Source organism: Parus major, chromosome 18, assembly GCF_001522545.3.
Source record: "Parus major isolate Abel chromosome 18, Parus_major1.1, whole genome shotgun sequence".
Taxonomy (NCBI): domain Eukaryota; kingdom Metazoa; phylum Chordata; class Aves; order Passeriformes; family Paridae; genus Parus; species Parus major.
This window is the reverse complement of record NC_031786.1, coordinates 3489784-3505024: the sequence shown is the minus strand read 5'-3', so window position 1 is coordinate 3505024 and position 15241 is coordinate 3489784. Positions and strand designations below refer to the sequence as shown.

The following is a 15241-nucleotide window of genomic DNA, read 5'->3' as shown; positions in this document are numbered from 1 at the left end:
AAAAGCCTGGCTTCTGGAACCCCTCTAAGACCTGAGCTGATCAGAACCTCCTGCCGGAGGAGGAAGTGCAGAACTGAAACAAAAGAGCCATTTGCACCTGCATAAGAAGGTACCAAACACACAAAAAAGAACTATTTGTGATTGTAATCAGACCATTAAAATCGTGCTTTCCAAGTCACAGTGCAGCTCGCAGCCTCATTTCCAGCTGATGCCCGCTCCCAGCACAGACACCCGCGCTGTTACCTTGCAGTGCCTTGAAGCCCTGCAGAGGCACCCGAGAGGAGCCGGTCACGAACTGGAGCAGCCGCGCCCTCCTCTCCTCATCGAAGAGCTCCACAGCTTTCCAGAACCATTTCACGATGTTGCTGTCCGGGGTACAGTGTTTTAACCTGGTATTTGCCTTCCAGTCATTAACATCAATTTTTCCCAGTCCACAAATAATGAGCTGTAAATTTAAAATAGATTTATTATATCATTTCATCATTGATCACTATAGAAAAAGGTTTGGAGCCAGATGAATTATGAAGAAATTATTGTGAAAAATGGACAGATTTTATACCAAAGGCAAATTTTAACTTTTCCCTCATACTAAGAAATGCAGAAATATATCTTTCTCGGTTTTTAAATTTTACCTCTGTACACAAACCATTTTTCAAATGGTCTCAATTCAAATTCAAAAGAACCCAAACAACCATTTCAAGCTCAGACAAAAGGGCCTTGACCTGTCAGTTAAACAGGAGCACAGATTCCAGCCCTGCATGACAGTGCAGGAATAATTCACATTTGACCTCAATATTTCTTTCAGGAGCATGGCCCAGGGTGTAGTTTGGCTGGTCCAGCTCTGGACCCACAAAAGGAATCTTATTCCTGTGATAACACACAAAAGACAGAGCAGCCTTTCCTGACACTGAGCCTTCAGTGCTCCTGAAGGGAGATCCACAATGGATCGGGTTAAGCTCAGTGGGGATGTCATCATAATTCTGAAAACATTTTCATGACTAAGAACACTGGACCTTCCCCTTTCTTATTCTACAGCTGCAAAATTCTACAGCTGGGTTAGCAGCATGGCTGGCTCACTGCTGGGACTGAGAATATTCAGGATAAAGCAGGAGCAATCACCACGTTCCAGCCCAGGGATCAGAAGCAGAAGTGAATAATTTACCTGTGACCATTTTACATGGCAAACCCCTCCCCTCAGCAATTACATTTCAGTTTAAAGCAAGCTTGGGATCTACGGATTTGGCTCCAGAGGATATAGTTTGGATGCTGATCCTGACATGAGTAGCACACTCATTTGTGACAGCACCTTTCCTTCTGCTGGATTTATGGGGCCAAAGGAGTCTGGCAAAACCGAGCTCTGCCAAACCCCAGGTGCCTGACACCAGTCAGGGCAGTGCACCAAGGGCTGGGAGGGAGTGCCAGACTGTTCTGGCAGCATTGAATTTCACATGAGGAAACTGCCCTGTGGGAACTCTGCACCAGGATTCTGCTGGAGCAGGGACACAGCCCGAGGTCACTGCAGGTCCACAGAAGGCTCAGAGGGATTTGAGCTAAAGGAGAGGGGCTGCAGCCACTTGTGCAGTTGTTGTGGGCTGTCACCTCCAGGAACACTGCCACAGCTCTCATGGGAGGCACACACAGGCTCAGTGCCCCCTGAGCTGCTCAGCCCTCACCCTGCCCCTCTCCCAGGTCAGAGCACACTGGGATTGCCAGGACACAGCCCCGTGTTACACTTGTGGTGCACTGACCTCTAACTCCTTCTCATCAAATGTCTTCAGCAGATGTTGTGGGATTACTTCATTAAATCCCTTCTGGAGCGCCAGGAATTGAGCTTCAATTCCTCGTAAAAACCGCCAGTTCACATAAAGTCTGCAAGCAAGTGCAAATTGGGTTTGTGGAGGATGTACTCAAATACAATACACCTGCAATTTATCCAGCCCTAAAACACAGCCCCACTGACAGGATTACACCAGAGCACTGCACAACCCCGCAGAAAAACCCAACAGCACGACAGTGACAATTATTTCAACAAGTAACGGTTCCCTCCCACCTTAGGAAATAGAAAAAGAACCCTGGAAAAAGCAGCTGATGTACCTGACATATTCCTTTTTGTTCTCCTCTGTCACGGGGATGCTTTTGCCATTGGGTTTCAGCTCGTGCTGAATGATCTCCCCGTAGGCGTTGTGTTCCACACAGAACGTGTGGTCCAGGACCCCGGTGATGTCGTTCTCACTGGTGCAAAGAAAGCAGCAAATGACTGAGGGAAAACATATTCTGCAAATATATTCTATCTGACAGAAGCACAATTTCATTTTTCAATGGCATTTCAAAGTCCTGCCTGGAAGCAGAAGGTAAACATACACTTTTACTATGTTACATTTTAAAATCTTTATCAAAGTTTCAATGTTATATTTTAATAACCTGTTACTGTTAACAATAGGTAAAATTAATAAATTAATATGAACTCCACAAACCTCCCCCCAAATTTGAGTAGCTTAGCATTTTCAGCCTTAAAGAAGCTGAACTGTGCAAGAAAGGTATTTCTTAAATCTGCCTGAGGAGGAGATCAAAATAGACCTTATTTCCAGGATTTAGGACTATTATGACATAACAGAAACAGCATTCTAACATCTACCCCATGACAGGTACCCTACAGAGTACATACAGTATCCAAACTAAGCTGTTATGGAGATCAGGGTCAACCAATTCCATGTCATCCAAAGTAATTGGCTTCCCAAGCAACTGCTTGTAGAAAGGCAACGTGAAGCCCCCGTCAATGTAGTGCCCATGGAACACAGCCATCCCCATGATCCGGCCCACAAAGTGGAAATAGGACAAGTGTTCCTGGAACAGAGCACAGACAAGGCCATTCAGATAAATAAGACCCCCACTGCTGAGCATGAGACAAAATTTCAACACCCAGAAAAGAAGAAAACCCCAAGCCCAAACCCTATGCTGAGGTTTTGTTTTCATGCACGGCACACAGAGCACTTGACTTCAAGTCCAGGAGTCTTACAAGTAATAACCAACATAAATGGAATTTCTCCCAAAGGAAATATAAATTGACATCTGACAGAAAAGTAAGAACACATTTGAGACATTTCTTTGATCAAAGAACAAAAAGAAACTTCAACTTCAGTGTCCAGCATCACCAATTTTAAGCATTTGGCTTGTGAGTGTTGGACCCCCCCTAGGTGTGTGTTTGATTTCTGGTCAGAAAACACTGATTTGTAAATCAGCACACAGCACCAGCCCTACCGGGTTGACAGCGGAGTCAGGGTTGATTTGCAGGGTGTAGATATCATCTCGGGAATACTGGAAGAGCCCATAGTATGGATTCAGCATTTCATGGGACAACAGGTACAGCCACTCCCTAGAAAATAAAATCATTTATTGGCACACTACAGACAAATGCATTCCTACCCTGAGAATCTTTTCAAAATAATCTGATTTTTTAAATCTTACTAGTAAACATAAACGTGAAGAAAGTTATCTCTGAACATGCTGAGAAATGGGTGAAATCAGAATTATTTTTACTGGCTCAGTAACCACACAACACCTGACAGCTGCTGGATTTCCAAGATTTTCCTAATCTTTCCAAGATTTTTCTTCAGGTTAAGTTTTAATTATGTGTTCACAAATCAGTAAATAATGGTCTGAGAATTGGGCATGTCATTTTTTTATAAGGGAAAAATAACCTCAACCTATTGACAGACTGAAGTCTGTCACTTCAAACAGCAGTGACAGTTTGCAATAAAGCATATTTTTTGTTTAAAACTGTGCCATAAAGCCAAGTATTTAATGGTATATATTCTCAGCTACTCAAACTTCACTAACCAAAGAAAAATATGTCAATTTCAATAGATACCAAAACCTCTCACATATGATAGATGTTTGATATGATGTGTAACTTGTGTTTTATTTCCAATAAATGAGTTCTTTTTTGATACAGCTTTTCTTTTAAAATACTACCTAAAGCCATATATTATTCTAACATTTAATCTGCTACAGAAATAAATATAAATAAGAATCATGTAAAAGAAGCAGGGCTGACACTGGGCTGGTTCAGGATTCAAAGCACAGGGGTGGTTGGCAGGGTTGGGTGCAGGGAAGAGACACAGGAGCCACTGTTTACCTGGCAACACCTCCATAATCAAGGCCTTCCTCCCCACGAAATTTTATCATTAATCGTTTCCATAGGTCCTTTGGCCTCATCTTCATGACTTGCCTGTAGGATTCCTGTAAACACACAACACTTCCTTTTATTAACTGCTGTTTACAGAGTAAAAGCTGCTGCTGTGTATTGGAGATGAAGGGAGTCCCAGACCCCAAGTCCAAAGGGAACACTCTAAAAGCAGACATTATATTTCCAGATTTTCATCAGTTTCTGAGATCACAGATTGTTCTTTGTTTTCTCCAATTATGATAACGTCAAATAAAATGATGAGAAGATGAGAAGGAACCACCTCCCATTAAATTTCCAGGGGTGAACAGTGACCAGAAATTTCTCCCTCATTCTCACATAAGTTATAAAAAAATTGTGTCAGTAAACTCCTTTTGTTTTCCATAAGGGCTTGTGGTTTTTGCAGCCTGAAAAGCCAGCAGTGGAGCTTGTACTCTGGGTAAAACACACGTGCCAGCCTTCAAGAAGCACCTTAAGAATGGTATCAGCAATGCCATCCCAGTAAATCCACAGGATTATTCCTTTGTCATTAAGAGTTCACCAAGGAAACACAGAAAGCAAGCTGAAAGGCAGAACAAATGCTAAGGAATTAGAGAAAAAAGCAAAGTCTGGGTTTTATTTATGTCCAGTTTCAGCCCCAAGCTTTGTCTCTACAGGACATGAGGCAGGTGAGTGTGTTGAGACCCAATACACTGGACTGAACAAGAACACAATAATCCTGTAGCCTTCCCTCCCTTCCTCTTTCAGCTGCTTACAAACTGATCTGACAAACTGATCTTACAAACTGATTCTTCAAAGGGAAGACCAACACAAATCTTTCTTGGCTGGGAAAAACTGTGACAACACAGTGGGGTGATCAAATTTGTGGGTGGGGTAAAAATGCAACAGGGATGGGTGGGATGGGTGAAAGTCCTCAAAAGGACAAACTGTTCTCCAGAAAAGGCCAATGAATTATAACTGTGTTCAGTCAAGTCAACAGAATGATTTTGCTGAATCATGTCCCAAAACAGAATGCAGAGATGTGGGCATCTCTGGCCATTCAGAAGCCCAGACAGTTTGTAAAACCAGTCTGATTCTGGAGGGAGAATTCAGATCAATGATAAATCCAAACTCTGAAGAAGAATCCTATTCTGCAATAGTTTTACTTAAGTTACACTGTATCAAAGATCACTAATAATGCTTTAGAGTTGTATTTGTAACATCCCCTCTAAAGCAGTCATCAGCTCCTCAAATACAAGAAATGAGACAGGATCTACAGATACATGAAGTGCTCAGATTCCTTCCCCAGTCCCTGACACAGGGGAATTTAGAGTCCCTGCACACCTCCAGCCACAGAGAAAGTTTTCCTTGATTTAGTTCATCTCTACAGAGTAAATGCATCTACTTCAATTACATGTGTCTCGGTATCCCCCTGGAATGCTTCCTCTTCACCATGGTAAAATCCCAGTTTTAACTGCAGCCTTTGAGGCTCCATCTAAGTGAACAACCCCCTCCCCTTCCACCCCTGTTAAGAAACAGGTCGAAATCTCAAGTTACCTCAAAAATCTCCTCCCTGGAGACCTCAATCCGACAGTGGCCAGCCTGAGGCTGCTGCTGGGACAGCTCCTGCCGCAGGATCTTCAGCTTCTGCACCAGGTCCCGCTTGTAGCGCGGCACCGTCAGGCACTCGGCCTCGTCCGGGAGCTGGCACAGGGACACCACCTGCTGCTGCTGCTGGTGCTGCTGGTCCTTGAGCTGGTTCTGCCGGCTGCAAACACACACAGCTGCCTCAGAGACCCGTTCATCCATCCCCTGCTCTCCTCTTAAACGTTCAGGCTTTCTACCTAAACTGCTTTCAATTTACTGTGATTATTACTGTGATTATGCTGAAAACGTCTGGGGCCAGTAAAGAATAAATTCAGAGAGATCCTTTCCTGACCAAAGACATATGGGTCTGTCTTTCTTGGCAACTATCAGTTGTTTTAAGGGCTTGTTATTTCTATTAGTGCTACTCTACAAAGTATGCAAAAGGTTACAGCACATACAATAAGGTATTATCCATACAATTTTACTACTAAGCTGCTGACACTGAATTTCTCAGAGACCATTTCCATATTTCCTTTGCGTGTTTTCCCTTCCTCCATTTTAAAATTCAGGGATCTGCCAAACACTCGGCCTCTAATCTACAGTCAATACCATAGTCTGTTTTAAATGGCTTGTCTGGAAAAGAGTAAGCTTACAAAAAGATGTTTGTACTGGCAGCTTGGCAAGGACTTTGTCCCTTGTACCTGGCCTAGTCTGGACCACAGGAATGTGGGAGTTCACATGGAACTAATTGGCACAGATAAACAAGTATTTTTACTAGCAATTCTAAGAGATTTTGTAAATCTGACTTCTTACTAGGAAAAGTAAATGGATCATGTTGCAGAGATGTTCTCTCTGTGTCATTTCTTGTACACAGTGAGTGGGTATTTTTATAGCTTTTTAGTATGGCATTCCCAAGCAACACGGGATAAAAATTGTATTTTTAAAGCCTAAGAATATCATCTCTCTGTGGAGTACATGAGAATATCCTACATTTACTGGATACATAAGAAACATTACAATTCAGAATGTTTTCCAGTGGAAAGCTAGTTTGTTTTTTTTAAATATCAAAGATCAAAATATATTAGATGCAACCAAACAATTTTAATGTGTCTTATAATTTCAGCCAATTGTCTGTTTTGGACAAGGCCTAGTAGAAAACTCTCCTAGCCAACCAAAATTCACCTTCAGACTTTTCCACAGGGACACCCAGAAAAATACAAATCATTGTAGTAATTTAGACAGACACAGGCTGTGGTTCCAGAATGTGGCTCTATGTCATTTGTGCCATGTGCATGGTAATTTTCACTTCTGATTAGTTTTAAATATGAACTCATTGAAACTGTATTTACTTGATACACAAATTAAAGCAAAATCCTTTTCCTATCCTCTGAAATTTCTAATTCCATAAGGAAGACTATGTGAAAATATTCCTTGTACAGGACTACCAGAGAAGGCCATATTTATATATTAAATTAGCATATTTAGAGCCATATTTACATACTAAAGTGTATGTAACTCCAAACCACCTTTAAGGGTAAAAAGTTGCAGTTCCCCCAAGCACAAAGCTAAACAGGGTCATTCTTTAAGGAAATGTAATCTCTGAAGTGAGCATGAATTTAGCATCAAATGAAACCATTGCTTTTCTCCTCCCAGTACATCCCAAAAGAAGGAAGTACTAGGAGGAGAAAAATAAAATGCCATCTTTCAGATGAGACTAAAAATAATCAGTGCAGTATTAGCTAAACAATCTGCAGTGCTTAAAGTCATTAAATCTCATTTCTCAGTTTGTTTTCACAGCTGAGTGACTATGCTTGATTCCATACAGTGCTTTAAGGATACAACTAAATAATTTTCAGGTGCCATAACTTATCAAAATTATCACAAGCTCTTGGTCAATGTCTTAGAACAGAACTGGGTAACAAGTCTGATTATTTTCATAACTTACAATGTCATAACTGGAAGATAAATGGCTTTACTCAGCTCAATAGAAAAGTCAGTGGCATTGAGAGTAAACTTTTCCTCATGCCTTTGAACCTAAAAATCTATCACACCCATCCCACACAAAGTCTAAACTTATTTCTTAGATAGTTTACAAAATGACAGGCCTAAGGCAAACTACTTTTTTTGTTTGTTTTTTAAAGAGCAAATAAGGAGGTGGGCTCAAGGCAGGGGAAACTTTCACACATCCTGTTTGGTGTAATAAAAGAATAAACACCAAAAATGATTTATCAGGCAGCAGACTTTGCTGATGACACTATTTGGTGAGTTTCTGAAATCCTTTCCTAATGAAAGACAGATGGACAAATGAAAAACTTCAGCACACTGTAGGAGAACTCTAAGTTCAAATAAATGCTAAATGGTTCTGTGATTCTGGAAATTAAAAGTCAAATTGGATTTTCCAGCTAACAAAGGTAGCTCTGTTATCTGTCCTCCACAATCCATTTCAAAATAAACCCACCTGAGAAGACCAGTTTGTCAAATACATCCCAGTTCACTGAGTTTTCTACAGTTTCAGAATTGCACTGCTGTAGCTAAGAGGGTCTGAAGTTATTCTCAAAGTAAAAATGTCTCAATCTGAATGAATTTAAGGAACTTTTCCGTGTTTCAAATATGAACATGTTCCTTTCACTGCTGATTTTTTTTCAAGATCATTTTATTTTCAAACCACCAACTTCAATTCAGCTAAAATGAGTAGTGATTTTTAGTTTTAAACTAAAAAAAAGCAAAAAAAAAAAAGCACCCAAAGTGTCTGGATGATGGTAACTTGCTAAAGTCCTGTAACATCCATACATCAAACCAGTGATTTCTCTAAACAAAATATGTTATTTTCAATATTTAGGCTCCTCTCCCTCTTGGGGTGTGAGGTTAAAATGTATATTGGGTAGAGGCTAGACAGCTTTTGTGTAATGCATAAAAGACATGTTGACTCCTGGATATGACTTTCCATTCCTCAGCTTTGTCTTTTCGGTTCCCATTATGCTTTCCTTCAGCTTTCCTTCCCAATGATTCACTTCCTTACAACTATTCCTCCTACTGACTCCTCACCCAGGGCTGCCCGGCTTTCCATCTAACCAACTCTTCATTGTTTAGTCCACTTAACACCTACTCAACGCTTTACAGGTGTTTCCCAAGAGTATTAAAAGGTGCTAGCAGAAGAAACAATAGAATCAAACTCCCAAGTACCTCAGACAAGCCATCTGAGAGAAAAAAAGTAAGAGAGAAAAAAGAAATATTTGTTTGCTTTTTGGTTTCCATTTTTAGTAGAAAATCCCCAGTGCGTAATGAGTGCCTAGGGAATAAAACACGAGCCAGAATTCTTTTGAGTTTCCCCTTCTCTTTTTAAAATTGTGAGATGAAATTAAGATATCAATACACTAAGGCAGAAAAAACACAGTTCCTATTTTACCCTTTTCGTAATAAATCTGAGTTATGTTACTGGGGCCTTATTTTGAGAACATATCAACTAGTCCCCACTCTGAAACTGAAGGCAGGAGCTGAGTTATTTCTCCTTTACTCCAGGAGAATAGCTGGGCACTTGTGCACCCTTTCCTAACTCATCAATATTTTACAGCACTGGCTCATTTGCAACTTCTTATTTTAAAACAAGCTCTTCATAATTGAAAATTGAATAAAGTATAAAGTAAACAAAGTGTCTCTCTTGTTGTTAGGGAAATAAAAAATCTATGGGCCAATCTTTCCCACCAGACAGCACTTGCTTCCCTGCCCCTGTGCATCACAACAGCCACATTCCTGCCTAAATGCTCCTGCAGGCTTTTTTCAAGAGCAACCCAACCCATCTCTGCTGCAGAGTAGGCTGGTGCTGTGCCCAAGAACTACTCCCTAAAGCCTCCTGGAATGGCAGAGTGCATCCTGACCCAAAGCCAGGACCCCTCGAAGTCGCTGCCTTCCCTCCACACGTGCCAGAAGCTCCAGACTCACTTTAGGACCAAGTGTAGGTTTGCAGAGAGCCGCGGGTCCGTGAACTGCGTCGTCCTGTTGTTATGGTCAACAAAATAAACCCTGCCTGTTGCTGTATTTCGGATCTCCCATCCAGGAGGCAGTGGACCAAGCTCTTCACAATTGATGTTGCTAAGATCCCTGTGAAAACAAATATAAAATGAAAAATACCTCAGCAAGTGGCCTCTGAGCCAAACAAGCGTAAATGTAACAGAACAATTCCATGAAGTCTGAGAAAATGTATTGTTTCAGAAACTTGATCTGTTCAGCTGGAATCTCTACTCCCAAGGTACAAGCCCACCACAACAAAAACACACACCCCAGAACACATGCCGTGGGGAAAAAAAGTTCTTATCAAATAACCCTCATTTTTACAAACTAACTTCAGCTGTTAAATTAATAAAGGCTTCAAACAAAAATAAAGACCATTGCCATATTTGTCAAAATGGAATTGCGGTTCTGCACCAATTCTGACAGAAAACATTTTTTAAAACAACATTAGTCACGTAAGGAGCTGTGAATCACACTTTAGAAACTCATACAAAACAAAACTGTACTTCTGAAGAGTTATACTTTCCATGAAGAATTACACATGGGATATGTATGGCACTGGCTGTTTTGCCCCAGAACCCCATGAGCTTGTGGGAAGCAAACAGCTTTCTAACAAACTATTCCAAATCAAGGATTAGATGAACAATGACTCAGCTTTGCCCTGAGCAATGCAGAAGTGGCTCAATAGGTCTCAAGAAAAATTCTGCTGAAATTAGGAAGATGTAAATTCATTCCAGAGCCTCACTGAAAACAAATGCTGGTCTCCAAAAATGTACACTGATTACTCATGGATGTAATTGATACCTCAAACCCCTCACACTTTCCAGTGCATCCCTCCCAAAGGTGCTCAGCTCTTCCAAAATGATGGGAGCTGAGGGAGGAAAGAGCCAAGGGACGGAATGCCTTAAAAGATGCAGTCTGCAGGAATTCCCAAAACTTGAGGAGCCACTAATGGAAACATGAAGGTCTGGGACTGAACTTCTGCTGCTATTCCCCACGAACACACTGCTGCTGTACTGTTGGGATTGCTTTTGCTGGCTACATGACTATGGCTATTAGCCTCAAAATACAGTATCTCTTAGAAATGACATAAATCCTATCCTCATGCAAACAATTCTTGTTCTCAGAGACACTCCTGCTGTTTGTGCTGCCACACCTCAGGGCAGTGCTGACTTAGACTGTACACAGAACTATCACACCCCAAACTTAAGGATTAGATCTTCATATTATTTTTCTTTTAGAGCCTGGTTTTGCATAATACACAAGTCACTGACTTCCTACACAGCTGCAGCCTCAGCTCTGCAGGCAGTGCATCAAAGCTGCATCAAAGAAAGGTATGAGCTTCTAACACAAAAAACAGTCACAAAAGAATAACTCAAAGAACAATGTAGTGTGGTCTTGAGGCATTTTATCCTTCCTGGGACACCCATTCCCATGAGAAGGAACACAGGAACACCAGCAGCAATTGACAGAGTTCCTCTGGTTCTCACAAACACCAGCACAGGCTGCCAATTTCAAACCACACAAATCTCACACCACCATTTGTGGACTTTAGGAGGCAAGTGTTTACAACAGGAGTTATTACCATTTACAACAGGATTTCTTGGTTATTTAAAGGACAATCAGAAACAACCAATAATTTCCATTATCATTCTCTTCTTTCAAACACATCAGCAAAAGTCACATGTACATTCATGAATGGTATGTACACGGATATTGTGTAAATAAGGACACGGAATTTAAAAGACTTAGGACTTGTTTTCTCCCAAGTGTTGAGGTAATTACAACAGGAAAAGCAGTTTGACTTTTTCAGTCCAACCCAGTTTTCACTGAAGTATCTTGATGGAATTCTTTTGGAAGTGTTCAGATTCTGTTTGTTTCATTATGTTGCAGAGTACTAAAATCTGGACTTGGCTCTAATTCATATGTGAAATCTAGAATCACTGAACTGTACCTGTTTCCAAAACACTACTGTAATTTATTTCCTGGTTTTCCATTTTTTCATAACAATACTAACTTGAAGAATTGGGGAAGACAGACTAATTTAACAGAATGTTAAAATAAGAGGGGCCAAGATTCAGAAATATTAGCCAGAGAAAACTTGGAGGAGACTACTGCTTAAAAGATTTTGATTTGAAACATTAAGGGCACTTCCATCATTTCTTACCTAGGAACTCTTGGATCGTGCCACGTGCTCACACCAGTTTGAGTATGCAGAAAATAGACCTGACCTTGCTGAGTTGTCCTTTGCTCTGTGAAATCAAGACAAATTAATAAATGTAAGAACAAAAAATGCAGCATGAAGACTGACAAAGACTGACATCCTTCAACTAAGGAACGAAAAGTATCTTTCACATGAGAAAACACAACCCATTTTCCCAGTTTCTTGAGACCCCACAAATAAACCCCCTTGATTTCCATACCATATCCTTCAGGTAGGTCAGGAGGAGTGTGCAGGTGTGTTCTGCTCATGTAGTTCCTGTGCCTCTGGGAGCGGACCCTCCTCTCGGCCAGCCGCGGATCCGCCGCCTGCCCGCAGGACGCGCCGTTGGTGCCGCTGATCGGAGTGTTCTCATCCACCAGGCAGCTCAGGGGCCTGCCTGGGCTCGAGTACTCAGATGCTGGCCTGGGGACAGCAGGGAAACCTCAGTGCTGATGGATATGGGCCACACAACACACCTGGGGACAGCTGCACCCTGGGCTCTGGGGACACCTCAGTGACCTGCCCAGCAGGACACCTCTTGTTCTGTGCTCACCAGAGGAACCAGTAACCTCCTGACCTCCAAACCTTCTCACCTTGCCTTCAAGTGTGGCTGAGGAAGTGATCAGGCCTTGTTATTCCTTCTAATTTTTAAGGAAGGCTATTAGGCAAGGATAGTGAAAAAGGGTTAAGCAAGAACAAAAACAGCTGTTCATGAGAGCAACATTGACCAGTGTGATTTTGTACTTAATGCTGCTTTGAAAAGGATTTTGAATTGGTTCAAGGAGGATTGACAAGGTCACAAGAAACCCCCTACACAAATTATACATTTTGCATTTGTTTTTCTACTGTGTCTAGAGCTCAGAATAGGTATTTCAACATACCAGGAAAACAGAAATAGGAAAATAAAAAGCTGATCAATCCTTTCTCTCCAAAACAGCAAATATGTATCAGAGCTGACAGTGTTAACAGTCCAGATTACTTAAAATCAAATATATCCATGCAGAAACCAGAATGATATTGAAAATGGAAGAGAACATCTGTGGGCACAGGCAATCTGCAGAGGAGTCTGAAAAAAATGCAGTGACACTGCCTGCAACACAGGCAACAGCAAAAGTGGCTTGAGGAACAGCTTCACAACACACATCTACAGAGATCAGAAAAGGTGATCACAATGATTTCCAGTCACTCTGCAGCAATCAGCTGTTCTGGGTTACAGTCACAGACCAATGTCTGACAGCTGCTCATGGTCTCACTTCTCCACCCCTTAAGATGTCTGCAAAATGTAATGCCTGTATTTGTAGAGCTCTACCACAGCATCTCTACACGAAAGCAAAGCTGTTACTACAAGGGCGGAAAAAAAGTAGTCAGAATGATCTTTTGAGTTAAATATCAGTCAGACTGAAGGAGAAGGATGCTAAAGAAGGAAAGCATTCAGCTTGTGAAGAGTGACTGAGCAGAAGAATGAGCAATCCAATCCCCCTGTGAGAGCCACTTGGAACTGCTCAATAATCAAACCCCATCCTAGCCACAGGCTCCCAGGGAATTCCTCACCGTGTCGGTCGCTCCCACTGAGTTGTCCGTGTGATGTGGTTTAAATACTGGATCCTTCCAGAAGCAGTCCTGCGCTCCTCCCACCTGCAGTTCAGACAGGCAGAGATAAGGCACTGAGTGGTATTTCCAGGAAACCAGGGCACAAAACATTTCCAACAGAAATGCCCAGCTCAGGAAGACTTACACTGCTATGAATCACGTTAGCTGAACGAGGTGACAGGAAACAACTGAAAGTTGAACTCAGAAATGGTTTAAGATATTCTTCCCTTGGAACCAGGCACATCATTAACAATATCACACCTTCATATTCAATAACAGCTTGAATTCTAATTAAATCCAAATAGCCACATAAAGGAACTTCTTGGACACATGTTTAATAATGTATTTAACTTCCTTTGACCACTGACTCTAACAAATGCTTTCATAGCATCTTCATGCACTACTTGCTTTCATTAAAAAGTCAGCTTCAAAAAACGTGACTTTTGAATTGTTATTAAATTTGCACTCTGAAAAACACGAGGCTGTACAGCAAATTTTGCAGTTACACAATTAAGTGAGCAATATTTATGCAAGGAACATTCTGAAATGAAAATTTAGAAGCATTTTCAAGAATGTTTTTTACTTATCTGGACTCCAAATTAACAAAAGAATGCTGTTACAGACTGGGATGATGATTTGCATTTCAAAATTCATCCTCTGAAAACTCATTTTCTCCTGTCTTTACCTGCCAAGAATCACATTTAGAAGGTCTGTGTTTGCTCTGGAGAAGTTGCTGACAGTACCAGAACCTAAACCAGAGTATTTTCCTGTGTTTGCAAAACTGTTCTAGGTGATAATGATGTCATTAACTCTCACAGGGACAAACCAGAATCCTAAACCCTGCCTTTGGAAGGTAAATACAGCAAGAATTTGGGTTGCATTACCTTTTCCAGTCATGTTTTCTTCACTAAGAGGTGCATGAAGAAGAAGTGATCCATGTTTATCACGGTGGATCTACACCTCTGCATGGTGCTGCAGAAGGGCAGCCAGGCCCTGTGGTCACTTCCTTGCTACAAAACTACTGCATGCATAAAGCACTTTGCTGGCTGTGATTTAATCTGTTCTCTTGGACAAGTTATTTTTCAAAGCATTTCTTTACACATGTCACGTCCCCTTTTCCAAGTGCAGATAAGACAACAGCTGAACTATCAACTGCTCTGCATACCCCAGCTGGCTCAGCTCCTGTTCTGAATGCAGAACTGCAGAACTCTGAGTGCAAGATTTAAAATAATTTATTTGCACACTTCTCACTATTGCAGAAGTCTGTTGTATGAGCTGTGTTTGTGTTTACATCACAATGATGTCAGCTTACCCGTCTGGTAAATCGTTATCGAATAACCGACTGCAATCCACAACTTGTCCTCCTGTGCCTATTCGGTCTCTGGACTGAAGACTGACTATTAGGATAATAAAAGAATGATTAAAGATGTGGCATCTGAATGCAAATTATGGTTACATTTGAAAGAGAATTGGTACAACTTGGAGTACTAAGCTGAGATGTGTTTAGGATACTTTTTCCTTCTCACAATTCAAAGATGGTTGCACAGGAACTTTGTTTTCATACATAGAATTCTCTACATCTTACTCCAAAAAAGTTAGTTTACAGAATCTGAGTGCAAGTTAAGGCAGAAAAGAAAGTGAACCATGAAACTTCAATTGATTTTGTGTGTAGAGATAGACTGTGACACTCA

General features: G+C 41.2%; 1 protein-coding gene across 1 annotated transcript in view; it reads right to left on the bottom strand.

Moving 5' to 3' along the window:
- Positions 1-15241, bottom strand: part of SMURF2 (SMAD specific E3 ubiquitin protein ligase 2) — a 60007-nt gene that overhangs the window by 4774 nt on the left and 39992 nt on the right. The window contains exons 6-17 of the mRNA XM_015645432.3: positions 14863-14947; positions 13512-13595; positions 12181-12383; positions 11925-12009; positions 9689-9847; positions 5720-5930; positions 4136-4239; positions 3259-3373; positions 2666-2844; positions 2095-2232; positions 1749-1869; positions 244-445 (exon numbers count right to left, since the gene is read on the bottom strand). Coding sequence (XP_015500918.1) covers positions 244-445; positions 1749-1869; positions 2095-2232; positions 2666-2844; positions 3259-3373; positions 4136-4239; positions 5720-5930; positions 9689-9847; positions 11925-12009; positions 12181-12383; positions 13512-13595; positions 14863-14947 — 1686 coding nt within the window. The remainder of the gene's footprint in view (positions 1-243; positions 446-1748; positions 1870-2094; positions 2233-2665; positions 2845-3258; positions 3374-4135; positions 4240-5719; positions 5931-9688; positions 9848-11924; positions 12010-12180; positions 12384-13511; positions 13596-14862; positions 14948-15241) is intronic.